Source organism: Sinocyclocheilus anshuiensis, unplaced genomic scaffold, assembly GCF_001515605.1.
Source record: "Sinocyclocheilus anshuiensis isolate Anshui unplaced genomic scaffold, SAMN03320099.WGS_v1.1 scaffold287, whole genome shotgun sequence".
In the NCBI taxonomy this organism is placed as follows: Eukaryota; Metazoa; Chordata; class Actinopteri; order Cypriniformes; family Cyprinidae; genus Sinocyclocheilus; species Sinocyclocheilus anshuiensis.
The window spans coordinates 265828-292717 of NW_015552557.1; the positions used below are offsets into that span (position 1 = coordinate 265828).

General features: G+C 37.2%; 2 protein-coding genes and 1 long non-coding RNA gene across 6 annotated transcripts in view; 1 reads left to right on the plus strand and 2 right to left on the minus strand.

The window, feature by feature from the left end:
* The window catches only part of LOC107664601 (serine/threonine-protein kinase BRSK1), an 18113-nt gene extending 6017 nt beyond the window's left edge, over window positions 1-12096 (minus strand). Inside the window, 13 exon segments of the mRNA XM_074186919.1 lie at window positions 1420-1480; window positions 1578-1728; window positions 4135-4232; window positions 5207-5371; window positions 5614-5645; window positions 6353-6499; window positions 6656-6724; window positions 6817-6850; window positions 8802-8918; window positions 10019-10159; window positions 10281-10366; window positions 10993-11087; window positions 11176-12096. Coding sequence (XP_074043020.1) covers window positions 1420-1480; window positions 1578-1728; window positions 4135-4232; window positions 5207-5371; window positions 5614-5645; window positions 6353-6499; window positions 6656-6724; window positions 6817-6850; window positions 8802-8918; window positions 10019-10159; window positions 10281-10366; window positions 10993-11087; window positions 11176-11260 — 1281 coding nt within the window. The 5' untranslated portion in view covers window positions 11261-12096.
* Window positions 12097-12806: 710 nt separating this feature from the next.
* Window positions 12807-16406, minus strand: LOC107664613 (uncharacterized). Its single transcript, XR_001631476.1, has 3 exons — window positions 15952-16406; window positions 13679-13781; window positions 12807-13456 (listed from the first exon to the last, which is right to left on the minus strand). It is a non-coding gene; the product is annotated as an uncharacterized LOC107664613 (long non-coding RNA).
* A 1000-nt stretch (window positions 16407-17406) lies between these two features.
* The window catches only part of kansl1a (KAT8 regulatory NSL complex subunit 1a), a 27813-nt gene continuing 18329 nt past the window's right edge, over window positions 17407-26890 (plus strand). For 2 of the 4 annotated variants that reach the window (XM_016455210.1, XM_016455213.1), the window contains exons 1-2: window positions 17407-17740; window positions 21109-22520. In XM_016455210.1, coding sequence (XP_016310696.1) covers window positions 21175-22520 — 1346 coding nt within the window. In that variant the 5' untranslated portion in view covers window positions 17407-17740; window positions 21109-21174. Of the gene's footprint in view, window positions 17741-20193; window positions 20383-21104; window positions 22521-26890 lie in introns of those variants that run through there. The other 2 variants (XM_016455211.1, XM_016455212.1) reach the window with 2 other exon arrangements.

A 26890-nucleotide genomic window follows, 5' to 3' on the forward strand; every position in this document is an offset into this window, starting at 1 on the left:
AGTGAGAGTGTGTGTGTGTGTGTGTGTGTGTGTGTGTGTGTGTGTGTGTGTGTGTGTGTGTGTGTGTGTGTCTAAAGCCCAAAATACACTTTGGTTTTTACGCGTACGTGCGGGTCCACGTACAGTGCACATGATGCAAATTCCATCACCATAGTACGCACGTACTGCGCACCACCCGATTTTTGTAACCGCACATACTTTGTATACACAGGTCGCACATGCACATTGAATTTGTTTTGCACTAATCAGTTGTTCCACAAGGTGGAAACACTGGCCCGGGCCGTTATTTCACAGTAGAAAATGGAACTAAAGAGACAGAACAACAACAACAAAATACCGCAACAATAGACGCTTGCATTGACAAGCGGTTGTGTGAGAGAGTTATTAGATACTATGTTTATATTAGTTTAAAAGAGTACAAAGATATTTTTATCGCTAATAACTTCTGGAGAAAAATAGCGTGGACGCTGGATAATGAAGAAACTTTCTAAAGTCCATGTGTCGACCACCTGTGTTCCCGCACGCTATCAAACGGAGTATACTTTGAAAGGCTACGCGTTTAACTGTATGCATACACTAGTGTACGCACACAAAAATGAAGTATACTTTGGGTCTAAGACTGAATGATGTGCATGTTCATATTAACTCAGTCTAGTATGTTTGAGTAATAACACAGATATCAGAAATGCTTTTGGAAAAATAACTAACAAAAGTTCCAAATTAAGACATTCATCTAAAAATGCAAATGTTGGTAACATTTTACAATAAGATTTCATTAGTTAACTAACATTAACTAAACAACTTTGTAAATAAAAATGGAATATTTCATAAGAATTATATTAATTATTTAACTGTACACTGCAGTGAAATTACAATATTTATGTTTTAATATCTTCACTTGCATGAGGCAAACTATCAAGCTTGGTTTTGGTGGAATTGAGGGAAGCCATTTAAACTTCTGTGACAACAGGTTTACAAACACTTCTCATTACAATTCTAGTAAAATTATGTAATTATCGGTCCACAAAAATGTTGGAAATTATGCAAATGGGAAATCAAAGTGGCACACATTGCACATGCAGAGATGGAGTTTGCTGCATTTACTGTAAACCGAGCTGCTCTGAGATGCTGAAAACGTGAGATGCTCGTGTGTAAATGAACATAGTGCGGTGTTTCACTCTGAAACGCAGCACAACAGACTATATACTTATTTATTTAAAATACACACTGCGGTGAGTGTCAAGTCACTGTCGGAGAGAAGAGAGAGTAAGAAATTGTAGCTGGTATTGGTCGATCAATACTGCGGGAAAATGAGTATTCAAACATTTCTCGATCAAAAAAATCTTTATTTTTGACAACACTGCTGCTGAGTGACTCATCTCTTTAGTAGAAAAAAAAGGTTAGCAGACAGGCACTTACCCTGGGACTACTTAGAGGACTAGACGAGAGGCCCGTTGATGCTCCACTTACAGATCGAGATCTATGCAGGAGTGTGGCAGTCAAGAGTCAGTAGTGCTAAATCAATATTTACAAAGTTCCATATATGCATGAAAATGTGTTTATGACTGCATGTGTACCTTTGGCTGTGCGAGGAGGTGTCCAGCGCTCTGCGCGGGGGTGTGGGAGAGCCCTGCTCCGTCACACTCAGCACCTCCAGACTCTTCCTCTCTGGCCGGCAGCGGCCGTGACGGGTCAACATGGGTGAGTCTACACGCTTCCGTGGAGGGTCTATATAGAAATACAAAACACAGAGTATGCAGAGTAGTGTGCATGTAGATCAAACAGTAGAGTATAGCAACACTAGCAACAGCAAGGTTGTGAGTTCAGTTACCAGGAAATATATAACTGATCAAATCTATACACTTTTAACCTCTTAAGAGCCATCGGCCCACCGGTGGGCCTGTTGGTGCTCTTTTTTTCGTTGTCTTTTTTCTCTGTCACATACACATCATTTAAAAGCATAAAACCTCAAAATTCATCCTGTGAAAACCATTTTGAAATCGGACATTGCCTTACAATGGAAATGGTACTTTAAAATCTTTTGGCGTTCTCCTCCCCCTTAGTGGGTGGAGTCAGGTGTCATATTACAAAATGTATAATGGTCTTTTAGAATCAAAACTTTTTATAATCTTGACAAAATACATATCGTCGGAAAGTTCTGAGTTTCACGATTCCATATTAAGAAGTAATATTGACAGAGATATTTAGACATTTGTTACAGAAAAATGCATAAATAAAATTCAATGGAGTTTTGATGGCACCCGGTGGCTGTTTGTGGTATAACGCCCTAAATAAAATCTCTCAGGAACCTCAATTTTATTATATCAACTTCAAATTTGGAACATAACTGATTTAGACATAAGGCTTTCATTTTATAGCAATTTTGGATTCAAAAATATTTTGAAAAATATTTATTTTATATAAAATAAAATAAAAATGGCACAGTGCATTTTCTTTACAGTAAATTTAAACTTCTTTAACTTTTTGATACTTTAATATTTTGAAATGATTCCACTTCTGCAATAATCTGCAGATTGTCTTCTTAAAAAAAAAGAGTCCAACCGTAGGTCTGTATTCCAAAGCGTTCATGAATTATAACAATTTAAGTTTGAATAGTGCACTTTCACATCTATATTCAAAAATGGGGGGTGGCACTTAAAGGGTTAAATAAATAAAGAATCCAACAGGGGGGTTTGGCAGCGAATGCCATAGAACCATTATCGGATCCACAAAGAACCTTTCAGTAAACAGATTTTAAAAGAACCATTTTTATCTTAGTGTGAAGAATATGTAAAAAATGTGAAGAATTTTTTTTCCACTATAAAGAGCCTTTAGTGGAATAGAAAGATTCCATGATTGTTAAAAGCTGTTCATGGAATTATAGATTCCAAAAAAGAACCAAATAAATGAAATGCACTGTATTTTCCGGAAAAAGTCACAGCAGATCAAAACTGCATTGTTGAGAGAAAAAAACACCTGTAAAATGACTGTAAATAAAATGTTTACAAACATATAAACAGTATCAACATGTATTTTCGTTCCACTCACTCCACAAAAATCCTTCAAATTTAATGGTATACAGAATGAAAAGAAGAATGAAAAAGTTAATTATAAAATAAACATAAACTGATCTGTGTAAATTTGTAAGCTGTCAAGTTAGCAATGCTAGAAATTATATGTTTTGTGTGCACTTTGCATTCTTGATGTTTAAAGGGAGAAGCCACCCAAAAAATGAAAAATCATTTACTCACCCTCATATTGTTCCAAACCTGTATGACTGACGTTTTTGTGCAGAACACAAAATAAGATATTTTTAAGAATGTTGGTAACCAAACAGTTACAGCTCCCATTGACTTCCATTGTATTTTGTCCATATAATGAAAATCAAGGAACAGCAACTGTTCTTTGTTTGATCTTCTTTCTATACAGAATGAAAAAGTTAATTATAAAATAAACATAAACTGATCTGTGTAAATTTGTAAGCTATGTCAAGTTAGCAACGCTAGAAATTATATGTTTTGTGTGCACTTTGCATTCTTGATGTTTAAAGGGAGAAGCCACCCAAAAAATGAAAAATCATTTACTCACCCTCATATTGTTCCAAACCTGTATGACTGACGTTTTTGTGCAGAACACAAAATAAGATATTTTTAAGAATGTTGGTAACCAAACAGTTACAGCTCCCATTGACTTCCATTGTATTTTGTCCATATAATGAAAATCAAGGAACAGCAACTGTTCTTTGTTTGATCTTCTTTCATGTTCCAGAAACAAATGAAATGCATACAAGTTCGGAACAACATAGGAGTGAGTAAATGATGACAGAAGTTTTTTGGGGGTGAACTATCCCTTTATTTGTATTATATAAGTTGCAGCATATTTGACAAAGTAACTTTATTCCTGAAAATGCAATCATTTGCTTTGGATAAAAGCGTCTGCCAAATGTATAAATGTAATACATACAGGCCACACAGTTTAATAAGAGTAACAGTAACTTAAAAATCTTCTTCTGCTAATTTGCAGACCAAGAGAGTGGCTAACAGATGCTGACCACTACATGTTAACCTGTCAAAAACAGAAGATGTAGATTTATTTATCTGTGTTAATGAACACTCCAGGGAAAAAGACACATACCAATGTCATTTCTGGGAGGAAGATCCTCATCCTCATGGCTAGGATAGCGCTCTTTACGGTCTAACAGGAGATAGTAGATCATCTTCTCTTGGTTATCTCTAAGGAAAAGAGCGAGAGAAAGAAGTGAGAATAACAATGTTAACCCTGAAGCCTATTGTATCATATTTGATAAACAAATTTCTAAGGCATAGGAACTATCAATGAGTAAAACCTTGCTGAAAATTGTACACAAGAAAAGCCTTCTGCTGTCTGATTGATAGATCATACTTTTATGGCAAGTAAAAGGCCTTTTAGTATAATTGTAAAAACACAGTGGCACCAGAGCTTTTTGCTGTGAAATCTTTAAATTGTTATAAAGTAAACATAAGAATATTTTTTATATATATATCTTAGTAATATTTCAAAATTAACACTTGGACTGAAGCAATTTAGGATTACTTGATTATCCAAACATTTTATTTTATTTTTTTTAGAAAAATTATGTTAAAATATCAGTAGCAAATATAATCTATCAGGTGTTTGTTTATTTGTTCATCTCTCAGTCATCACTGTATTGCTTTGCATTATATGCTTTTCCCCCACAATAAAATTCAGCATAAAACTAACCATTTAAATATCATCTACTGAGACATATTATTGGGAAATATAGAGTGACAACTGATATTTATATGCAAGAAGTCTGCTATACTGTTATACAGATCTCATTGACGTATATCACAAGCTATCAGAATTTAATTTTACTTTTTGGCCATATAAATATCAGCAATTGCATACTTTGGATCAGTTTGGGCCTCTAAATAAAATGTAGGAGTTTTTTTTCCTCTTTGAGTATGAGCTCCATATTCTCCTATGAGCCATAAATCCTGATGTATCAAATATGATACTCAATGATAACATATATACTTTTTTAGTTTTTAGATTTTTAGAAGGTTCAATACACTGTTCAATAAAAAAAAAGAAAAAGATTTTCCTGTCTATTATTTCATATGTCAGGCTTTACAGGGTTAAAGATTACCTCAATTTTTACATTTTCTGAATAGAAATGCTGCAAAAGTGCTGATGTTACACTCACTCTTCACACTGCAGGTCTTGGGCCAGTTTAACCCGGTCCCTGAAACAGCCCAGAGAATACATGCTGTCCAGCACATCTGGGTCCAGCTCTGTCAGAGACATGACCCGTCCCATGCTCACGCGCCTCGGGGGCGGCAGCTCCAGACACAGCTCATTGCGTCCAGCTCTTCATCACACACAAACAAACACACATATGAACTTAAGCTGCTTGCACAAATCATCTGCGATCTTGCCTGTTATGAAAGACGCAAGCTGAAATCATTTCATAACATTTCAATATAAATACAGTTCTATTTATGAAATGCAGCCATAAACACACACATAATATGCTGCTCTCACTCAAACTCTGTAGATTGACGGCAGTGATAGCGAGAATACAAATAATCAACATAAACAACCAGTACTTACTGATACCAGGCATGTTTCTGGATGGCCTCTAGCTGCAGAAGGACAACAGATGGTGTGATTAGTAGAGTCTGTTCACAGGCAGGTGGCGCTATAATGCTATAAGATTAGTGATGGGAGAAATTAAGCTTTTCGCAATTCTGAATCAGTTGAAACGACTGATCAAAATGCTGATCAAAGCAGTGTAAATGCAGCAAGACCTCAGATCAAACATGCATACATATACATATACCTGTTACAAACCAATCTATTAAATGTAATCTACAAATCATTACATTGAATGGTATTTAATGATTTGTAGATGAAGTGCTTTTTTGTAATTTGTGTTCTTTTTATTAATTTGTAGCACTTTAAGGCAGAACTTGACTAAGTGGGGGAAAGTATAATGCTCTCTGACAGAGCATTTGAAATTATATTCAACTAGAAAACCGTTCTTTTGCATGAGCCTTCTTTCAAAAACCATACAATCGTACAAAGTTTTAAACAGAGATGGTTTCAAAAGTAATAAACATAGACCTAAAGTAAATCCATAAAACTTATATTAAAGGGGTCATATGATGCTGCTAAAAAGAACATTATTTTGTGTATTTGGTGTAATGAAATGTGTTTATGCGGTTTAAGGTTCAAAAAGGAAACATTTTAATCGCATCATATGACCCCTTTAAGTTAATTAAATTTGGACATGTTTTTAGTTATCGAACCACCACAGTATGCTTGATGCTTAATCACAGTACTCCCTCACTGTGAGTCTTTGTTCAGGGTTGACCTCGATCATGCCCCGCAACAGAGCCTGGCAGTCGGGTGGGATGAAATGGGGCATGTGGAACACTCCACTCTTCACCTTCTCCAGCAGCTGCCGCAGGTTATCATGGTCGAAGGGCAGCGCGCCCTGAGGACAGCGGACAGAAAGTCCCAGATACAAAGACACAGATGGTAGTGACAAGCAAGGTGTGTTTCAGTTATTTGCTGTGAGCTAAAAATGAGTAGGCTAATAAGTGATAAGTGGGGGAAAGTATAATGCTCTCTGAGAGAGTGATTTCCTCACCACTAGCAGTGCAAAGAGTATGACTCCACAGCTCCATACATCAGCCCGTCGACCATCATATTTCTCACCCTAAAGTAGAAGCCAAAGGTAGTAATATGGTAAATGGTTCACTTTCAGACAGAATGATGCTCTAAAACATAAAGGTTACATTTTGGACCTACCCTGATAACCTCTGGACATGCATAATGAGGAGATCTGCAAATAGTTTGGGAAAACAGAGTATGGAAGGGTGTGAGAGAGTATAATTTGTTTAAAATAACATAGCTGTTTTAACATTTGGGTATGTCACATTTAGGCGAAAAAAAAAAATATGCCCCTGAGATTAAGAGGTTAAATGAAACTGAAAATATAATTAATAATTAATTAAGTAAGTTGTGCATAATTATGTTGGCTTGACAAGTCAGTATACTGATCTACTATTCAAGTTTCTTCTTCTTCAGAGACTAAATTACTAAAAATTAATGCAACCTAGAGCTTTCAAGCTTTGACCACCAGACCTTTAGGCTGTTCCGACTTGTGTGCTAAAACATGCTATCAACATGCTATCAACATGCTAAAATTGCTAGGACAAGCTTAATCATGCTAGCACCTAATACAATGCTAAAACATGCTAACAGTGCTAAAACATGTTAGGGCATGCTAAAACTTGCTAGATTAAGTGCTAAAACATTCTAGAAGCATGTTAAAACATGCACATGTTAAAACATGCTAGCTATATGTTAAAACATGCTAGCAACAAGATAAAATGTGCTAGGAACAAGATGAAACATGGTAGCAATGTAAACATGCTAGCAATATACTAAATCACACTAGCCTCATGCTAAAAATGTTAACAGCACTTAACAAAATGTTAAAACTGACGAGGTGATAAAACATGCTAGAACATGTTACAATATGCTAGGAACATGCTATTGTTAGATAAGTGCTAAAACATGCTAGCAATAAGATAAAATGTGCTAGCAATGTGATGAAACCTGGTAGCAATATAGAAAAACCTAATAAAAAAACATGCTGGCAAAAACGGGCTAGCTTCATGTTAAAAACGTTAGCAATGCCTAATACAATGTGAAAACATGCTAGCAACAAGCTAAAATGTGCTAGCAATGTGATGAGACATGGTAGCAATATATGAAAACATGCTAAAAAAACATGCTAGTAACAAGTTAACTGGCTAGCGTCATGTTAAAAATGTTAGCAATGCATAATACAATGTGAAAACAGGCTAGCAGTGTTAAAACATGTTGGGACATGCAAAACCCTGCTAGCTAAGTGCTAAACCATGCTAGCAACAGTATAAAATGTGCTAAAAATGAGATGAAACATGGTAGAAACATGCTAGCAACATACTAGATCATGCTAGCGTCATGATAAAAAATTGTAACAACACTTAACAAATCGGTAAACCTAAGGTATTAAAACATGCTACAATATGTTATAATGTGCTAGCAACATTCTAAAGCCTGCTAGCTAAGTGTTAAATCATGGTGAAAGTGCTCAAACCTGCTAGGAACAAGCTAAAATGTGCTAGCAACGTGATGAAACATGGTAGCAATATATAAAAACATGCAAGCAACATACTAAATCATGCAAGAAATAAAGTAAAACATGCGAGCTTCATGCTAAATGTCAACAACACCTAAATGTTAAAACTTACAAGGTGACAAAACATGCTTAAACCATGCAAATAACATTCTAGCAATGTGATAAAACATGTAAACAATGTGCTAAAACATGCTAGGAACATGTTAAATTAACATTAGCCAAATGCTAAAACAATATAGCAGTGCTAAAACATGTTAACAGTAAATAGTAAATACAGTAAAAACAGTCAAACTTGTCAAGCCAAAATGTTTTTACATTATTTAACAAATTAATTTATAAACTTCCATCTGTAAAAAAATGCCTAGTGATATATGGTAGCTGCATATGATATTTTGCCATCTAATTCAATGACATTCATTAATTTTTAAGTGTGGCTTTAGTGTTCATATAATGTGTATTGTGTACTTTAACACAGCTGGAAAACTGTATTGATCAATCATCATGCATTATCAGAATTATCCATTTCATATTGCAATGCATGCAGCTTGAAGTGCAATAAAGCAAGCAAACAGCATTATAAACCACACGCATTCACAATACTCACCCACAGCTTGTCTCTAGCATACTGTCTCCCACCTGTAGTGAGGCCATGCCAAAGTCTGCAATCCTGATATTGTTCCTCTCATCCAGCAGGAGGTTTTCTGGCTTCAGGTCTCTATGACTACAAGAGCACAGAGGACAACCGGCTCTGAACACGGCGTTCACCAACAACCCTCTACAGAATCATACTTTGGAAGATGTACAGTGTCAAAATATGAATTCTTCACTCATCCTTGTCTTGTCTGTATCTGCCCAATTAAGATACTAGAGCTAGAACCACCACATATGAAAATATGAGGGACTAATCATGTTAAAAACAGTTATCAATAACTGTGTCTGTAGGGTTTTTGTCACTAAAAGATCCCATTAAGGGGAATGTAATTTTTTCCTATCCTGAAATATATGATGCAGTGTTATTTTAGTGTCATTGATATACTATTATAGTTTATTATTATTATTATTTTAAATTACATTTTTTTTTTTCACTTTAATTTGAGTTAGTTTTAGTAATTTAGTAATTAGTTTTTTAAATAATTTTTATTAGTTTTTATTAAATATGTCTATAGTTTTTATTAGTTGTTGTTTATTTATTTATATTTGAGTAGTTTAGTACTTCAAGTTAAACTAAAAAAAAAGATAAATTAATTTTTGTTTTTTTATATTTTATGTTAACGTTTATTTTATTTCAAGTAACAATGTTTTTATGGTATTAGTCTTAGTTATTAGTTATTATTTTAGTTTAGTTATATTGAAGGTGCAACATCAATTTGTGAAAAAGGAAATTAAATAGAAGTTTTTTTCAAAAATCAAGTAAATGTAAATGAGAAAATGACTCCAAGCAAGGGGCAAAAGGCCATATTCAAATGGTATTTGTTACCATATTCAAATACAATTGAACACCTATTCAAAATAGCCACCAGCAAATGCTGTACTATCCTGTATTATTTTTGTTTTTAGAATATGATCTACAGTATAAATAAATCTCATCTGTGATGCGGTCAGTGTGGGACCACTTTGCACATACTTTGATTTTAATCACCTTCAACCAAATTGAAAATCAGAAAGCTTCTCAAAATATGTGAGCTTGCAAAACTTTACCCCAGGGACTTGTTCTATGCTATTTCTCATTCTAATTTACATTATTTTATTAAGAATTGTGTGTGTGTGTGTCTGTCTGTCTGTCTGTCTGTCTGTGTGTGTGTGTGTGTGTGTGTGTCTTACCATATAGAGTGACTATGACAGAAGTCCAAGGCAGATATGATTTGTCTGAAGAATTTTCGTGCCTCTTTAGGTGTCAGTCTGCCTTTCTTCACCAAATAGTCAAACAGCTCTCCTCCTGAAACATGCTCCAGAACCAAATATCTGCATGAATGAAGCCAGAGAACGAGTGGAACAAAGGTTTTAAGAAGGGACAAATGACAAGCAGGAAAAACAATGTGTTGAAAAAGCCTATAAGAAATCATGTAAAAGTGTGGTAACTCACAGGTATTTGTTATTCTCATAAACATCATGGAGTTTCAACACGTGTGGATGTTCAATCAGTTTTAAAATAGCAATTTCTCTCTCCACCTGATTGAATGATAAGAAGAAAAGATAATATTTACCACTATTAATATACTATTAGTGTTCCTGTGTTTGTTTGTTTTTTGGCCTTGGAATGGCATGTAAATACCATAGTACATGAATATGGCAGGGTTATTAAAGTTAAATAAAACCATTAAAAAAAAAAATTTTTGTTACTTAAAAAGTTAAATAAAATAATAAAATAAATGTTAACTGAAATTAAAATATTTTAAATCAAATTTTTTAATCAACATGTATCATTTTCATTTAGTTTAACTAGATGTAAAATAACTAAAACTGAAATAAAAATGTATTAAAATTATATAGACAGAAACAAAAGCTAATAAAAATGGCAAAAATACAACTAAATTACTAAAACATTAACTAAAATTAAAATGAAAACAGAAAATATAAAAAGTTATTCAAAATATTAATAAAGCCTATAATAGTGATACTAAAATAACACTGGAATATGGTAATCATACCATAGTGATACATGATACTTTTGACAGGTATAATATTATCATTTCATTTGCAGATTTAATATCAATTTTAATTATTATTAGCGACTGAGACTTTACAAAAACTAGGCCTATAGCATTAAAAAATATATGTTATTATTCTTTCTTTACCTTCATCAAAACAGATTCTGAGAGTTTTTCTCTGTTGACTATTTTGATGGCTACTTTTTGACCAGTGATGCAGTGAATCCCGACCTTCACCAGACCTATTGACATCGCAGACAATTCATCAGTGATGACCGCTTTGAAAAAAGTAGAAATCACAGACAATTTAATACGTAAACATGTCCTTACCGGTCTGGCCTTTCCCGAGAGTCTTCTCTAGTCGATAAGGCCCCACATACTGAGCTGCCTGGGTCACTGACAGTTCCTTAGACATAGTGGCGGCCTGTTAAACTTGCTACTGCATGCAATATTTTCACAGCGTACCGTTTCTGAGTTGAGTTTTTCTAAAATAGTCTCCCAAGGGTCTGCAACAACCTGGGAATATATCCATGCTGAGCTCGTTGTTCCCTAAAATCGGTCATATGGGCCCATTTATTGTTCTGAACTCTTTCGGTCTAATTCATAGCTTTGCCAATTTTCTCAATCGATCAGACTTTTCGTTCCCAGTACATGTCATTACAGAAAGCCAGGTCCTGTTAGTAAGCTCCTGCTTCTAGATGTATCTACCAGCTGGACATCACCTCATGACAAAAACACCATTTAGAAACTCCACCTAACTGTGTTTGTGAAATATAAGTGAACACAAGCCTTCAGTACACTTGTGCTAGGCCTAAATCCCAAGTAAAGGAAGCAGAATCTTACAATTGAATAATAAACAAACAAATAGGTAAATCTATTCCCGTTTCACATTCAGCAAGACAACCCAAAAGACCAGTCCGATCGCGTATGTGACTGTAAGGAGATCCAGGTCGCTCTGCATCCTCTTGCATCACTGCAGCGGATCTGTTTCATCTCTGCTGCTGATGTTGAGCTCCATCCTGCCGCACGGACCGCAGCATCCTCATCCTTCTCGTCTCCGCCGTGTCCGGTCCAGCGCACGCTCGCATCCGCCGGGCACTTTTGAGGAAGGGGCTTTATGTTTTTTATGGTGACTGATACGTTGCGCACTGATCGCTGATGTTTTGCGTGTCTTGACGGTTTATTTGCGTTGTAAAGCGTTATTTTCTCCGTTCTGGTTCCTCGCATCAACATCCGGGTCCCACACCCTCCTCCTCCTCATCATCATCATCAACCCAACCTCCCAAACACACTCCCCCACTGCACCTCGCGCCACAGATCTGTCTGTCCCTCAGAGAAGAGTACGATACAGTCATGCTTTCAGATGGTGGAATGATATATATATATATATATATATATATATATATATATATATATATATATATATGTGTGTGTGTTCAAGTACCAAATACGTAGAACTCGGAAATAAATAAATAAACAAAGAAATACAACAAAAAAAAAACAAAACACCATGTGTATCCAAATTGTTTAGGTCATGGGAAAAATATTATTTTATTTTATTATAATCATTTTTAAATGTATCTTTTACTTTAAGCGTTCATGTCTTTTGGTCAACATTAAAAAAAATAACAACACAAATAAACTATCTAAAAAAAAAATTAAAATAAAAAACAATATCAAAGTTTTAATACTTGACCAGTTCAACAAAGTGTTAATAATTTACGAGTTCACACACAGGCTGGTATGAGTTTATCGTTTTTATCTGTATCTTAATGATTTTTATTGTATATTGTTGTTGTTTTATGTCATTGTGCTTATTTTCTTTTCTGTCACAACCGTGATACAAACTGCAAATATTTGAATGTGCAAATATTTTTAGATGAATATGAGTTTTTTTAAATACGAGTTTTTATATTAACAATAATAATTATTATTATTCATTTGCATCATTGTGCCTATAACCCCCAATACAACAATTATGTGAACCCTTTTCTAATCTTATATAGGCCCTTGCTAGCGATACTATAAAACCTACATGACATGCATGCATGATTAACATGGGATGAAAAGTATGAAAATGGTTTTGTCAACACCATCAGAATTTCTTCAATAGATGGTGCTGACAGTCAGTTGCTGTGTTTACAGGCCCACTTTCAGGAAACCACATGAGCAGCGCTGCCAATGTGCTTGGCACAAGTTAGCAAGTATGCAGACCACTGCAGTTAAAGGTCAATCAATCATTGCATGCAATTAAATATTATGAAGCTCTTTAGTGTCAGTTATTTAGTGAACACAGTTATGTATAGGCTGCCTCTTAATTGTCATGGTTATTGATAGTAATTTATTAAAAATCAAATGAAATGCACTGTTTTATTACAGTGTGAAATCTGGAAAATAATAATAATAATAAAACTGGGTTCTTCTTTCTTCCACTGTTACAAATAACACAGTAAACATGAGGGACACCAACAAGGACAACAACTTCCCAGGATCAAAATAAACAATTCCACTGCTTTCCAGCTCTTGCACCCCTTTCACTGTCCATAAAATGGTTTAGTCCAGTGCAATGTGAGGGAAAGCAAGGGCACTGGAGGACCCAGAAAGGAAAGACCTAAGTTAAAAATAACAGTAAAAATAATCAGAATCAACAAATCAATGCATTCATCCAGACAGAAGACAAATATACAAACAATCGCTCCACAATACTGTAATGAAACGCTCCGTAAACTGTGCTACATTAAACTGCAGATACATTTCAAACAGAATAAAAGTCACAATGAAAAAACATAACAAAATTAGGAATAAATCAGGTAGAACAGTATTTGATATTTACATGTAAATCCATGTCCCCTCACGAGGCTGCCGTGGTCCCCTTCACACAGGCCTCAAAAGCTTCCAGCAGCTCCTTACAGCCCTCTGCACCCTTCCCCTGAACACTGGACACATAAACAGTGTGTTTAGTGTGCTAACAAAGAAATAGTGTACACCTATGATATTATGATTCTGCTGTGCATTGATTTTTTTGGGATGACTGATCTCATGTCAAGATCAAAGGGGCCACATTCTTTGGAGTCAAAGGGTGTTGTTACGTCATCACATGAAAGAGCCTTCAAAGTTATGCTTTTTTTAAGATAAGGTAGTTGGCATTAAATACTTTGGTAAGTCTTGCAGTGTGACATGGTATAAGCAAACTAAAACTACTTCGAACTGTATATTTTTAAAGAAATTATTACACCTTTAGGACCTCATTGAAGGAATATCTCACCCAAAAATCAAAGTTGTTAAAAATTTGCTCACCCTCAGGTCATCCAAGATGTAGACATGTTTGTTTCTTAATCTGAACAGATTTGGAGAAATATAGCATTACATTACTTGTTCACCAATGGATGCTCTGCAGTGAATGGGTGCCGTCAGAATGAGAGTCCAAACAGCTGATAAAAACATCACAATAATCCATACCACTCCAGTCATTCAATTAACAACTTGTGAAAAGCTTTTTGTGAGAAACATACTTTTTACCAAAAACTGTCGCTTCTGGCCAAAATACAAGTCCATAATCCATAATAACACTTCCTCCAGTGAAAACGTCCATCCCCTGTTGTCCTCTCACATCAAAACCCACCCACATATTTGTTTAGAGCTGTTTTGGACTGCTTTGGCTTATAAACAGTACTTTATCTCAGTACTTTTCACTGGAGAAAGCAATATTATGGATAGAGGACTCATATTTTAGCCTGGATTCATGTGGATTGCTTGTGGATTATTGTGATGTTTTTATCAGCTGTTTGGACTCTCATTCTGACGGCACCCATTCACTGCAGAGGATCCATTGGTGAGCAAGTGATGGAATGCTACATTTCTCCAAATCTGTTCTGATAAACAAACAAACTCATCTACATCTTAGATGGCCTGAGGGTGACTACATTTTAAACAAATTTTCATTTTTGGATTTTCTTCATAGAGCGCTAGTTTGAAATATCTCACTGTCCAAGTGCTAAAATCTAATAAAAAGGATCATTCTTGCACACTAGGTGATTTTAAAATCTTGACCAGATTTGCACGTTACAGCAACTATTACCCTCATAAATAACGCAGACATTGCAATACAGGCGATGAAATGTGAGCTGTGAGCACACCTCCATTCTCTATTCGAAACCAGGCTATATTTACATCACACATATACATTACTAAAGTTCATGCTAAATTTGGCATTTGGCATATTGCTCGTAATTTTGCATTCAAATATGAGAAATGTTTATAATTATATTTGGACTTGTATGCAATCATGCATATTCATGATGCAAAGACTCAAGCCTTTGCTTAATTTTATTTTGTAATCTCAAATGTACTCTGAATGATAACTTAATGAATTTAATACATAATGCAATGTAATGCAACTGGCAAATGCTGTATTTTATGTGTAAGCGAACAACCCAGAAGTGATGCACCGCAAATGATAACCTCAATTTACAATGAGTGCTATTGACTAAAAAAGTTGAGAAACAGTCATAAAGTAGATAGCGCTTCTCTTGTAAATGGCACAACTTGTGCAACTCACCGTAAAGTTCACATTATTGTGTCATTGTGTGAGTGCATTGACCTCTGACCTTTTGACCTAGAAAGAGAGCACTTTGCTTTGTTCACAATTATAGATGGAGGTTAATCATTTGTGCGTGAAAGCCTACAATGCTGGAAAATGACGGAAACTATCATAACATGTATCTCCAAAGCTCTGTCGATATCAAGCGCAAGCACCAAGGGGAATGTGTGCTCCAGCCACATGCTTTAACTTAGTAACATGATGACTAACATGGATCATTTTCCACCTGCATCATCACTTCCCAAACCTGCTCCCCCCGGCACCATGTGCTCAGTCTTGTCATTTAGTATCCAACACACACATTTTAACTAGCCTTTCAAATAGTTTCATTCACAAACCACTACTCATAACCTATATACTGTACATAGAGTTGTTATGATATGATGGTGCATAACTAAAAACAAATTCACGCTGAGCTATTAAGCATGCAACAGCACCAGATATTTAAAGTATTCGATATTCAATGTTGCATTAATGTACTATGTCCTTACTGAAATATGACTCACCATTTGTCCAGCTCATCTTTGGGAGCCTTGCACTGAGCAGGAACTTCTTCTGGCTTCTGTGAGCTGAGAAGAGCCTTTAAAGAAGTACAGGGTGAAAAACTAATATATATATAGGATTACTTCCCAGTCTGTGCGGGAAGGAGGAGGAAGAGAGGGAGGAGAAACAGGCTGCAGAAAGTGTCATGATATAGTAAAGGTGACCTGGGCGAAATTAGAATAGAATAGAATGTACCTTTTTGAAAGGCACATACTGCATATATTTCCATGTTGTTTCCTGGTATGATTTTTCAAGATACCTGCAATGTTTCTGTTTCATTATAATGCAAATCAAGATCCAGCAAGTCTGCTGTAAATATTCATTTCTAAGTGTGAACAAGGGGTTAAGATTGTAAACTAATGTTTTAATGTTTTTAATTCCTAACCATTTGAGTCTCTCTCTCTCTGTGTGTGTGTGTGTGTGTAAAATATGTATTTTCCATATAATTTCCATATCCTTTTTAGTCTTACATTTTATTGTTAACAGGATGGTGAATATGCTGCAACATTTTCATTTATTAACTATCCCTTTATTTTTGACTTCATCGAATATAAGGCATATAGGAAAGACTACAATCAAACACTAGATGGCGCAGCTTTACAAGAGCCAGTAGGAACAAGCACAAACTACAAAATAAAGGAAAACTATCAACATCGCAGATAACACACACACACACACACGCGACTTTATTTCTACCTTTTGTTATTATTATTATGTTTTGTTTATCCTAATGTAACCCCTGGCTGTATTTATAATTCTTGAAAACATAAATAAATAAATTTGCTGATATTATGTACAAAAAAAAAAAAAAAAAAAGTCAAATGAAGCTTTTTCTTAAATATATATTTTGACATTAATGGGTTTTAAAATTAGTAATAAAGTATAATAAACTAATTTCAGTGTCTAGAAATAAGAAAAAAAAAAGAATCTAAGACAGTATTATATAACATGATATAGAGATGGCTATGGAGTTCTGTCAAGAACACGAAGTCTGTTGTGAGTAATTTGACATTAACCTAGAATAATGAGCATAATTAATTTTGTAATTATGTATAAGAACAAGAAAGAATAACTAAAGATAATATTTAAAATAATTAATTTATTTAAAATATTTATTCGAATACTTTTCTTTTGGTACCACGGCTGAGCTTGGCGAAATATATCAAGTAACGTTATACCACATGGTTTAGCGTTCGCGGTCCCCCTCTAGTGGCCGGCCGGTGAATAGCTGTTCTGCGTTCACTCTAGCGGCGGGCGTGAGAATGTCTCCCGCCTACAGGCTTCTCGCTAGTCGCTACACACTCTGCATCTGTATTTGTCAGCCTCAAATCCAAGGGAGACGAACGAGGCGCCATCTTTCGTGCGTTTCTCCCTGCAACGATGAGAAAATGATCTCGAAACCGGTGGTCCATGCCACCTCCAATCTGTAAATAAAGGCGTATATGAAAAGAACTCGTATCCGAGCAAAACATCGATTCATAATATACAGAAAAAATATACATTTGCTATCCATAATCCACTGAAGGGGACAGCAGCGGCAAGGTGTTGTCTAGTATCAACCATTTCGTGATTCCGGAGCCGATAACGAAAAGGGTTCCTGAAACCGGGGTCTTTTTCACGAAGCGGACACGGATATGGCAAAGGCGGCGGGGCTGCTTGACCAAACGGCTTATTTCGGGCTTTGGTGACAATATTGTGCGATTGTGGTGGAATAGTTGCCGAAATTCCCTCGGATCGCGCGCCTGTCACGTGGTAGGTTCCTCCTTTTTCTTTGTTAGTGGACGATCTCGAGCAGCAGCAGCATTTATGTTACATAAACCTAAGCCTGCAAACCTGAGATTCCAGTTTAACTCATATTACCAGGAACTGTTGTATTTACAATAATTTTTATGTATCATTTTATTTATGGGGGTTTGAAGGCTCGTATGTTTGCTTTAAAACAGATTACTATCTAGTACTTTCTCACGCAATAAACTCATACGCGCGCTTATTTATTAATTCCCTCCCTATTTTAGCTATAACGGACTTATATATCTTCCTCATGTTTTGATCTACAACTAGCAGCCTCGTTTAGTTTGTACTAAGTTACCTTATCAGTTTCAAACCGGTTCTCGTTCAAATTGTTGGTTAAAATGTAAGCAAGGCCGTTTGAGAGCATGCTAAACATGTGCAATGCTCCCATTTACAGTATGAGGCTTGCGAGACATTTAGCAGCAATGCATTAAAACGCCATACGATGTATTTAATGAGCTTCTACGTCTAACGTTAGTCTTCGAGCCTGAGCTGAAACGCTCCTTCGTTTATGCACGCCACGGAAGTGGTATGAATGTTCATGTGGTCTGTTCAGCATATGCCTGCTAACCGGGCGGCAACCTCCCGCTCTCTCGTGAAGCCAACATGGAAGTGACTTAAACTGTAATTCATCAACTGGCCGCTAGAGGCTGGCTGCAAAAGGGAGTCAGTCCCATAGACTCCCCATGTTAAAATGCCCAACTTTACAGCAGAAAAAAACATGTTTACAGCCTGGTTCAAAAAATGATTTTGGTCTATATAGCTAATGTTGCCCTTCATGACAACTGTGAGGGGGTGAATTTTTTTATAACTCATCCGTTTAAATTATATTAAGCCTTAAAGTTCTGCATAATTAAGGGCGTGGCCACTTGAGTGACAGGTGGATTGCCGCTGCTGTCACCACCGTCGAGCTAGGTGGGCGTGGTTTCAGCAACCAGCTCACGCCTCTTTGCCCATTTTCGATTATCCGGGAGTGACGCGCTGCCAAGATGGCGACGGCTGGCTCCGCCTACTTTAGGCTTCAAAACGCTCGTCGGAAGTCTACGGGTTACGTCACGGACACTACGTCCATGTTTTTATACAGTCTATGCTGCTAACGCGGAAAATTGCACAAGTGCGTTATGGTTGTAAGTAGCTAGGCATTGGTGTGTGAGATTTTATAAACTGATTTAACGTTAACCTAATACGTATAACCTATTATTGATCCGAAGCGTGTATTATACCGGTATTTCCTGTATTAAGTTCACTTGTTATAGCAGTCATGCTGAGAAAACGCGCGATTATTTGATTTTATTTGAAATTACCAGCGCGAACGCAGAAATGTTTGCGCTCTTTCCGCTCCCTTCGCCGCTCCCCATGTTTACTACTTTGACATATTTGACAAACTCGATAACTCCCTGAGAACACACCCAGCGTTTTGTTTTAATGTTTCAGATTAAATATTACATTAATTTGTTGCTAGTTAAAATGACCGAACATTACTTTTTGAAATGAAAATATCAGTGTGCTAGAAGAAGAAGAAGAAGAAGAAAAAAGCGGTTATATTGTAGATGGAGCGGGTCGCCCCCTCATGGGCACCACCATGTTTTCATCACATGACCATCCCTTTTCATGTCATGCAGTTGACAGTTACTGCTAATAATAACCTTATTAATAAAATATTTACTTTATAAAGTGTTTTCACAAGGCATTTCAAAAAGACCTTAAAACAAACAAATCTCTTTTGTGTGAAGTTGCAGCCGTTCGTAAACAAATATCATTTATCACCATTGGTAGTATTGTGACAAATAAAAGCTAGCTTAATGTTAATTTATTGAGTTACTTATTGAGTGTACTTTTCATGCAGAACTGCTGGCAAGTAATGTATCATCAGTAAAATATCCTTCACCCTCTTGTGGCAGTGTGTCTGTATACCTCCTTTGATATTGGACTCCACTGACATATTTTGTTAGTAGTGAAATACTCTACAGCTGTGTTTGTTGGAGTTGAGGTATGGGTATTTGTAACGTGGTAATTCATGAGTTGAACCATCTACATGCACTTATGAAGAGATAGTCTCTTATCTGTTGAGGCCTAAAGGCATATTCCTAATTCCGTTGACACAGATGGTCTGCTGAGGCCAGAGGAGGAGGGGAAATTGAGAAGGCTTGCTCTTACATAAGCTTGAATAGAGTAGGTCTTTCCCTACTAACGACTATGGTAATGGTCCCCGCTCAGTTCAGGTCAATGAGTTCTCATTCCCTTTTTTACTTTGAGGTGAAGAGCATTGGGGCAGATAAATTAATGTCCAAGAAATACTGATAATGCAAATTTCTGTTTGTGTCCACTTACTCTGTTATCAGTAGTTATCTTCTGATATGTGTTTATATTTATTTATCCAGTATTGATACTAAAATAAAAATCAATATGGCATCACAATTGACCTATTTATTTTTTAATGTATGTTCCTGGTCTTATTGTGAACGATTCGACACTGCAAGTTATTCCAAAGAGTTTCCCTCCCAAAACAATATTCCCTATCCCAAAGACTAATCTTATTGGAGGCCTGCTGGCATGGATTTTGAAAAAAGGATTATCAGGCAGAGATTGCAGTTGTGTTTCAGGTATTTTACTCATGAATGCCTCAAAAAAAAAGTGAAGCTCGAAATGGACTGTTGTAAGCAAACCTTTAAGATAAGAACGCTCCTTAGACAATTCATGTGGAAACAATGAATAAAAAAGACCCACCCGTTGAATATCCTGTTTCAGTTTTAAATAGGCAGATTACACAAGTGCAATGCCTATTTTCATTATCAGACAGTAAGTGGACTAAATAGCTTGTCTCACTGGCTGCTTATTGTTAAAGTTTAATGAATAGGTTAGGGAAAAAATAATCTTGTTGAAGGCCTGCTGGCCTGAATTTTGGAGAAGGAATATCAGACAGAGATTGCAGTTATGGTTTAGGCATTTTATTTATCTTCCAAATTTTGATCCGCAAAATAAAGTTTGCTGAAACTTGGTCTTGTAAGAAAACATTTAAGATAAGAAAACTCCTAGTCATAATGATCTTACACAATTTATGTGGATAAATGAATAAATAAGCCCCACCCTTTAGTCATAAATATGAAGATTACAGAAGTGCAGTGGGCTGCAAACTGCTTTTCTGCTTGAGTGAAAATATTAGAAATGATGTGCACTAGTTTAAATGGCTTGTATCTCCAGCAGGTTGGAGATTAAAGATTATTGAATACTCTTGTTATATTGAAAACTCTTGTTATTTGTCTTCACCTTCAAAATATTGTGTATATTTGCAGTCTCCTAAATCTTTTTTTTCCCCCCTTTGTAGCCAGGCTGTGTAGGTGGGCTGGAGTGAAGGTTTGGAGGTGCAGGCTGCCGTGTCCATTCCTTGGCCCTGCATGGCTGCGATGGCGCCCGCTCTGACTGACGCCCCAGCCGAAGCCCGCCACATCCGCTTCAAACTTGCCTCTCCCTCATCCACCCTGTCCCCCGGCAGCACCGAGAACAACAGCAACGCCAGTAACATCCTTATCTCCGACTCAGTCTCGAACTCTGCCGGTAGCCACACCAACGGCAAGTGTCACATCAACGCCGACGACGGACAGAACTTCGCCCATTATAACAGTGTCAAGGGTCAGGAGCAGGACCCCTTGTCTAAAGCCCCGTCTCTGGGCAAGCTGGCACCTTACTTGTGCTCTGATGTCAAACCATTGCCCTCGTCAACCAAAGTCAAGGAGTCACTGAAGCTGCAAGGTGTCCTCATCAAGCAGTCGGTGCTGAAGAGCCACGGCCTGCTGAGCAGCTCCATATTCCCCAGCGCTGCTGCAGGCAGCGACTTCCTGCTGCGCAAGCGCCACGCACTTGAGCTGACTGGAGGTCAATTGAAGAGTCTGGTCAACGGTACCGGAGCTGGAAGTACCATGGTGCCTGTGAACGGACTCTCCAAGAAAGTGGCCGTACCTAGTGCCGCCGTGGCTGAGAAAGGCAGTGTGGCCACAGTGAATGGAGACAGCAACCAGCCTTCCACCAATGGGGAAGCACTGTTATCCGTGTCCTCGAAGTCTGTTGGTACCTTTGCAACCGGTGGACAGAACGGCGATGTGAAGCCACAACAGAATTTGACACCAAGCATTCAAGGCGTGTCATCACAAAGGGAGCTCACGGCTTTGTCTGAAAGTGCAGAGGTTAACGCAGAACCGGAGAGTCCCGTTGGTGGAATGGTAGTCGAAACAAACAGTAACAATGTCGTCGACTGTCCCTCGTCCCTTAGCTCTTCCCCAGTCCATGATGACTCATCCCCTTCGACTTCCAACCTGGAGGCTCTGCTCTGGGATCGGGCTCAGCAGAGCCAACACAGGCAAACGGACATCGAAGGCCACCTGCTGCGTCTTCGCAAGCGGCTGCAGGTGGTGCAGGCCAAGCAGGTGGAACGGCATTTCAAACAGCAACTCGCTGGTTTTCTGGACCGCACTCTGACCCCGATATCTAGCCGCAGGGCGGATCCAGGGGCGTGGAGAGGGTCTCGCGCTTCCGTGGGCACCCACGCACATAACCTGAGTCGGTTTTTGAAGGGTGGTAGGGTGGCTTTGGAACTGGATCAACTGCATCTCAGCGGCACCACGCATTTGCGAGCGACAGAGGCTCAGTTTGACTCGGACGCCACCGAAAGCAGTTCGGGAGGAGAGAGTGACATCGAGGAGGAGGAGCTTACCAGAGCGGATGTTGACCAGCGTCATATTAAACTGTAAGTCAAACATTTGTTTTCAGAAAGAGTCTACTTTTAAAGACATGAAATGAAGTGCATGTTATAGATCTTATTATGAACAATTGTTTAATCAAAATGTGAACTGGTCTTGCTAGACTTCTCTCTGGCGATGTATGCATTATTTTTCCAATCATTTAGTCCATTCAAACCCCATGCCGCAAGCTTATGTTTATCTGCCTCAACTTTTGTGCCCACACCTCAAAATCCAAACAACAAGTAAGTGTAAGCCTACATATTTTATTTCACGATATAAAATATGTAGGTTGCATTCGGATGTACGTCACAATATGGAAGAAAAGATCAGTTGAGCGTTGAACTACTTTTAATTTGAGCGCCACATTTTTAGTATGCTGTGTCACGAGCAAGATGATTTTTAAACGTTTAATTTCTTTTAAATTGAGCACAGCATTTTTAGAATGCTGTGTTATGCACGAGATGCATGTGTACTGCATGTTTACACAGTAATCAATTTGAAACAGTATAGTCATCAAACAAATAGGTTCACATGACATTCACAGACGTGTTGATAATGGTGTTACACTCTTATAAGCATAAATGCATCGTACATGCAAATATTGTGGGTAAAATACTCAAATTTAGATTGAACCGTTTTATTAATTGTTTTAGGTGAGTAATAAATTGGTTTTGTAATGTAGATTTTTCTTCCATTGTCCATCACCTTGGATTTTTCACTGAGCCCACATCGTCTTTCTTTCTGGGATTGCCTTTGGAGCAGAGCCTTTAGTCATGTCCCTTGACGTACTATACACTACACTCTCTTAAAATACAGGCTCTTTATCAGCATCTGTGGTTCCATGAAGATCTTTTAACATCCATGGAATCTTTCCATTCCACAAATGGTTCATTATAGTGGAAAAAGGTTCTTTAGAATATTAAAATGTTCTTCACACTGAGAAAAAAATGGTTCTTTTAAGAATTGTTCACTGCAAGATTTTTTGGGGAACCCAGAATGGTTCTTCTATGGCATTAGTGTGAAAACCCCCTTTTGGAACCTTTTTAAGAGTGTATACAATGCATGTACTCTACCCTGTAATGTGTGAATTTTATAAGGCTATTTTGTCAACTAGCCTCAGAATCTGATATCTATGGCGTTATTTTAATGACAAATGTCGAGAGCGCATAATTGTAGCGCGAAAGCACATTAATATAATGCACGAGCGCGAATCTCTCCGCTTGCGTGTGGATTTCCTTTGCTCTCGCACAAAACCGGACGCGCGCGCTCAGATACACGCTGCTCTCGCCCGGAGAGAGTGTCTCTCCTCTCACTCAAACTGTGTCCTGTGTCCTGTGCACTCACAAATCTCTCTGTGCTCATGCGCTATAGATATTATTTTTTTTCGCACCTAAATCTTAAATCTTAAATCTTCTGATTTAAGACAGAACTATTTAGATATGGGTCAGATGCACTATTCCCTAAACCGATACTTCCGATTTGGAGACCAAATATAACACTATAATGAATTTTTCATTACTACATTCTGTTCTATGGGTTTAATGCATTTGCAGACAATGTAACTGTCATATAACTGTATATTCACTGTTTTAGAGGAGAGTGCCATTGAATTTGTAGCTAATATTAAGTGGATTGTCATGAAAAAAAAAATTCAGAACTGAACAAACACTGGATAAAAAAATAAAAAAAACTCCCAATAAATGTCCAAACAGCGATGCTGTTAGAGCGTTTATTGTATTATATCTTGCATCATTTACATCTATTTTTGCATTTGATGTTGATTTGAGGAGTTGTTACTTATTATTGCATCATACCAACTGAGAATTTATTGCAATGATTTTAAATTCAGTTGAGGTATCTGACATAGTATGACATAACATTGATGTTTTATATGAAGTCTTTAGAGCCATAGGCTATAATATGTTGTTTTTAGATAAATTGCTCAGACCAACCAGTTGGACAGAGGTTATATGCACCCAATTCCTAGCCATTTCTATAGGCTATATTTCATTAACATTGCTAAATATTATTAAACTGGAAAGAAATTAAAGATCCATCTTTGATTGTCAAAAGAATTCCAGGTTCAGTTCACTCAGCCAATTAGATTTCACATAGTATTTTCATCGGTCAGTTGTGGAGGTCTGATTGGTTTAAGCTTTATTTATATAGCACCTTTTAAAACAGTGTATACAAAGTAGCCTACTTTACAAAGAGATGCATATGTGCATTTGCAGAAAAGATTAAAATACAAACATAAAAGAGATATAGTAAAACAAAGTAGCTACAATAACCAGTTTATGTTAAAACAAAAATACAACAATAAAAAATCAAGGAAAGGCCCTGCACAAATCTGTTTTGAGACTAGGCTAATTTTTAAAAGTGCATAATGATAACTTTTGACAACGTTTAATTCTAGTGCGAAAATAATTAATATCTATAGCGCATGAGCACAGAGAGATTTGTGAGTGCACAGGACACAGTTTGAGTGAGAGGAGAGACACGTTTTAAGTGCGCGCACTCTCTCCGCTCGAGAGCAGCGTGTATCTGAGCGCGCGCGAGAGCAAAGGAAATCCACGCACGAGCGGAGAGATTCGCGCTCGTGCATTATATTAATGTGCTTTTGCGCTACAATTATGCGCTCTTGACATTTGTCATTAAAATAACGCCTTAATATCCCCTCCCTTTCTGTTAGGTAAAGAAAGCTGCAACAGTTGAGTGCCCAAAGTGTTTGTGGTTAAGTGCATCATGCAAAGTACACTTTCTCTTTTTGGAATTTTCACTATGAATACACTGCTCAACACATTGCAAAATGGCATAGAATAGCGCATAAGTGCGTGATTTGGGATGCATTTTCTGATTTAGTCTCATCAAACCATTGCACAGCATCACTATGGTGAAGCAGGCACATTATGTGGGCTGATCACAGGAGCCCCAAGGGAGCGTGGGGGTATGTTTCTGACTGTAGGCCTGTGTGTTCATGCCCTGAACCTTGTAGAGAGTCACTGTTAATTTCCAGTCCGACCTTGTTTGTACAGTGAGATCATAGATCTTGTTGTCATAACGCAGTCTAGTCTAAAGTCATTTCAGCTATCCTCCTTGGCTGTGGTCTTATTTAGAAAATTCAGCAAGGTTAAATTTCCTGTTTGGCCCCTGAGGGAGAGTCTGATTCATTTTATTTGAAAATAGAGAGGGTGAAACCGAGAACCCTGATGTTTTTGTTAATATTAAAATCAAAGTAAACCATGGGTGATGGATAAAAAAAGCAGATTCAAGCAGTTTAACTTTCATGTGTAATTTTTGTTTCTACTTCCTGTTTTTTTTTTTGCGTATACAGAGCAGAGAATAACAGTTTAAGCATTGTGAGCTCAGAAGCACATGCATTTCAGACTCCTTGAAGTTGAAAAATAGGGCATTATATAGGTGCTCAAATCCTGTTGCTTTGAAGTTTAGCCCAATGAGCATTTAGATTAAATTTTTTAATTTTAATTATATTTTAATTTTAAAGTTGCTGGAAATTTTTATAGGTTGATTTATTAATGGAAGCTGTTTTAAAAGGAGCCATTTAGCAGCTTGCTGACTTGGCTTTGCACCTTTGACTTAAATAATCAGGCATCCGTGAATACAGATTTTGGATGTCAAATTTGAGCTCACTGAAACATGCTCTGTTTTTTTTTAAACACCACTATCACATGCTTGAATCCATTCAGGGTGTGTGCTTGCTGGCTGAACGCTGATGATGGTCCTGCTCTAAATAAGTGACTTTTCAGCCCCGTTTCGTCCTTTGCAGCGCTCTCTGACTAATGTTTCTCGGCACATGTTTATGACATCACGCTGTGATGGTTGGGAAATTAGCCTAGAGCTTGAGAAACTGCTGCTTGTTGTCCTCTGACTGCAGTTAAATCAAGATTAATTTAAACTTTGTTCATCTCAGGACATTGATCCCAGACACCCACACTCATTATTGGAAGCTTTTAAAGGGGTCATATGATGTTGCTAAAAAGAACATTATTTGGTGTATTTGGTGTAATGAAATGTGTTTATGCAGTTTAAGGTTAAAAAAACACATTATTTTCGACATACTGTACATTATTGTTTCTCCTCTATGCCCCGCCTTTCTGAAACGCGTCGATTTTTACAAAGCTCATCGGTCTGAAAAGCGAGGTGTGCTCTGATTGGCCAGCTATCCAGTGCGTTGTGATTGGCCAAATATAATCAAGCGTGTGACGGAAATGTTACGCCCCTTACCATATTGTGATGCCCTGTCCGGCCGGAGCGATGAGACAAAAACATTAAAAGCCATTATAAACGAGGCATTTGTTGCATCCAGTGGGGACATAATTACTGATTATAATGACTTATACTGTCTTTTTACACG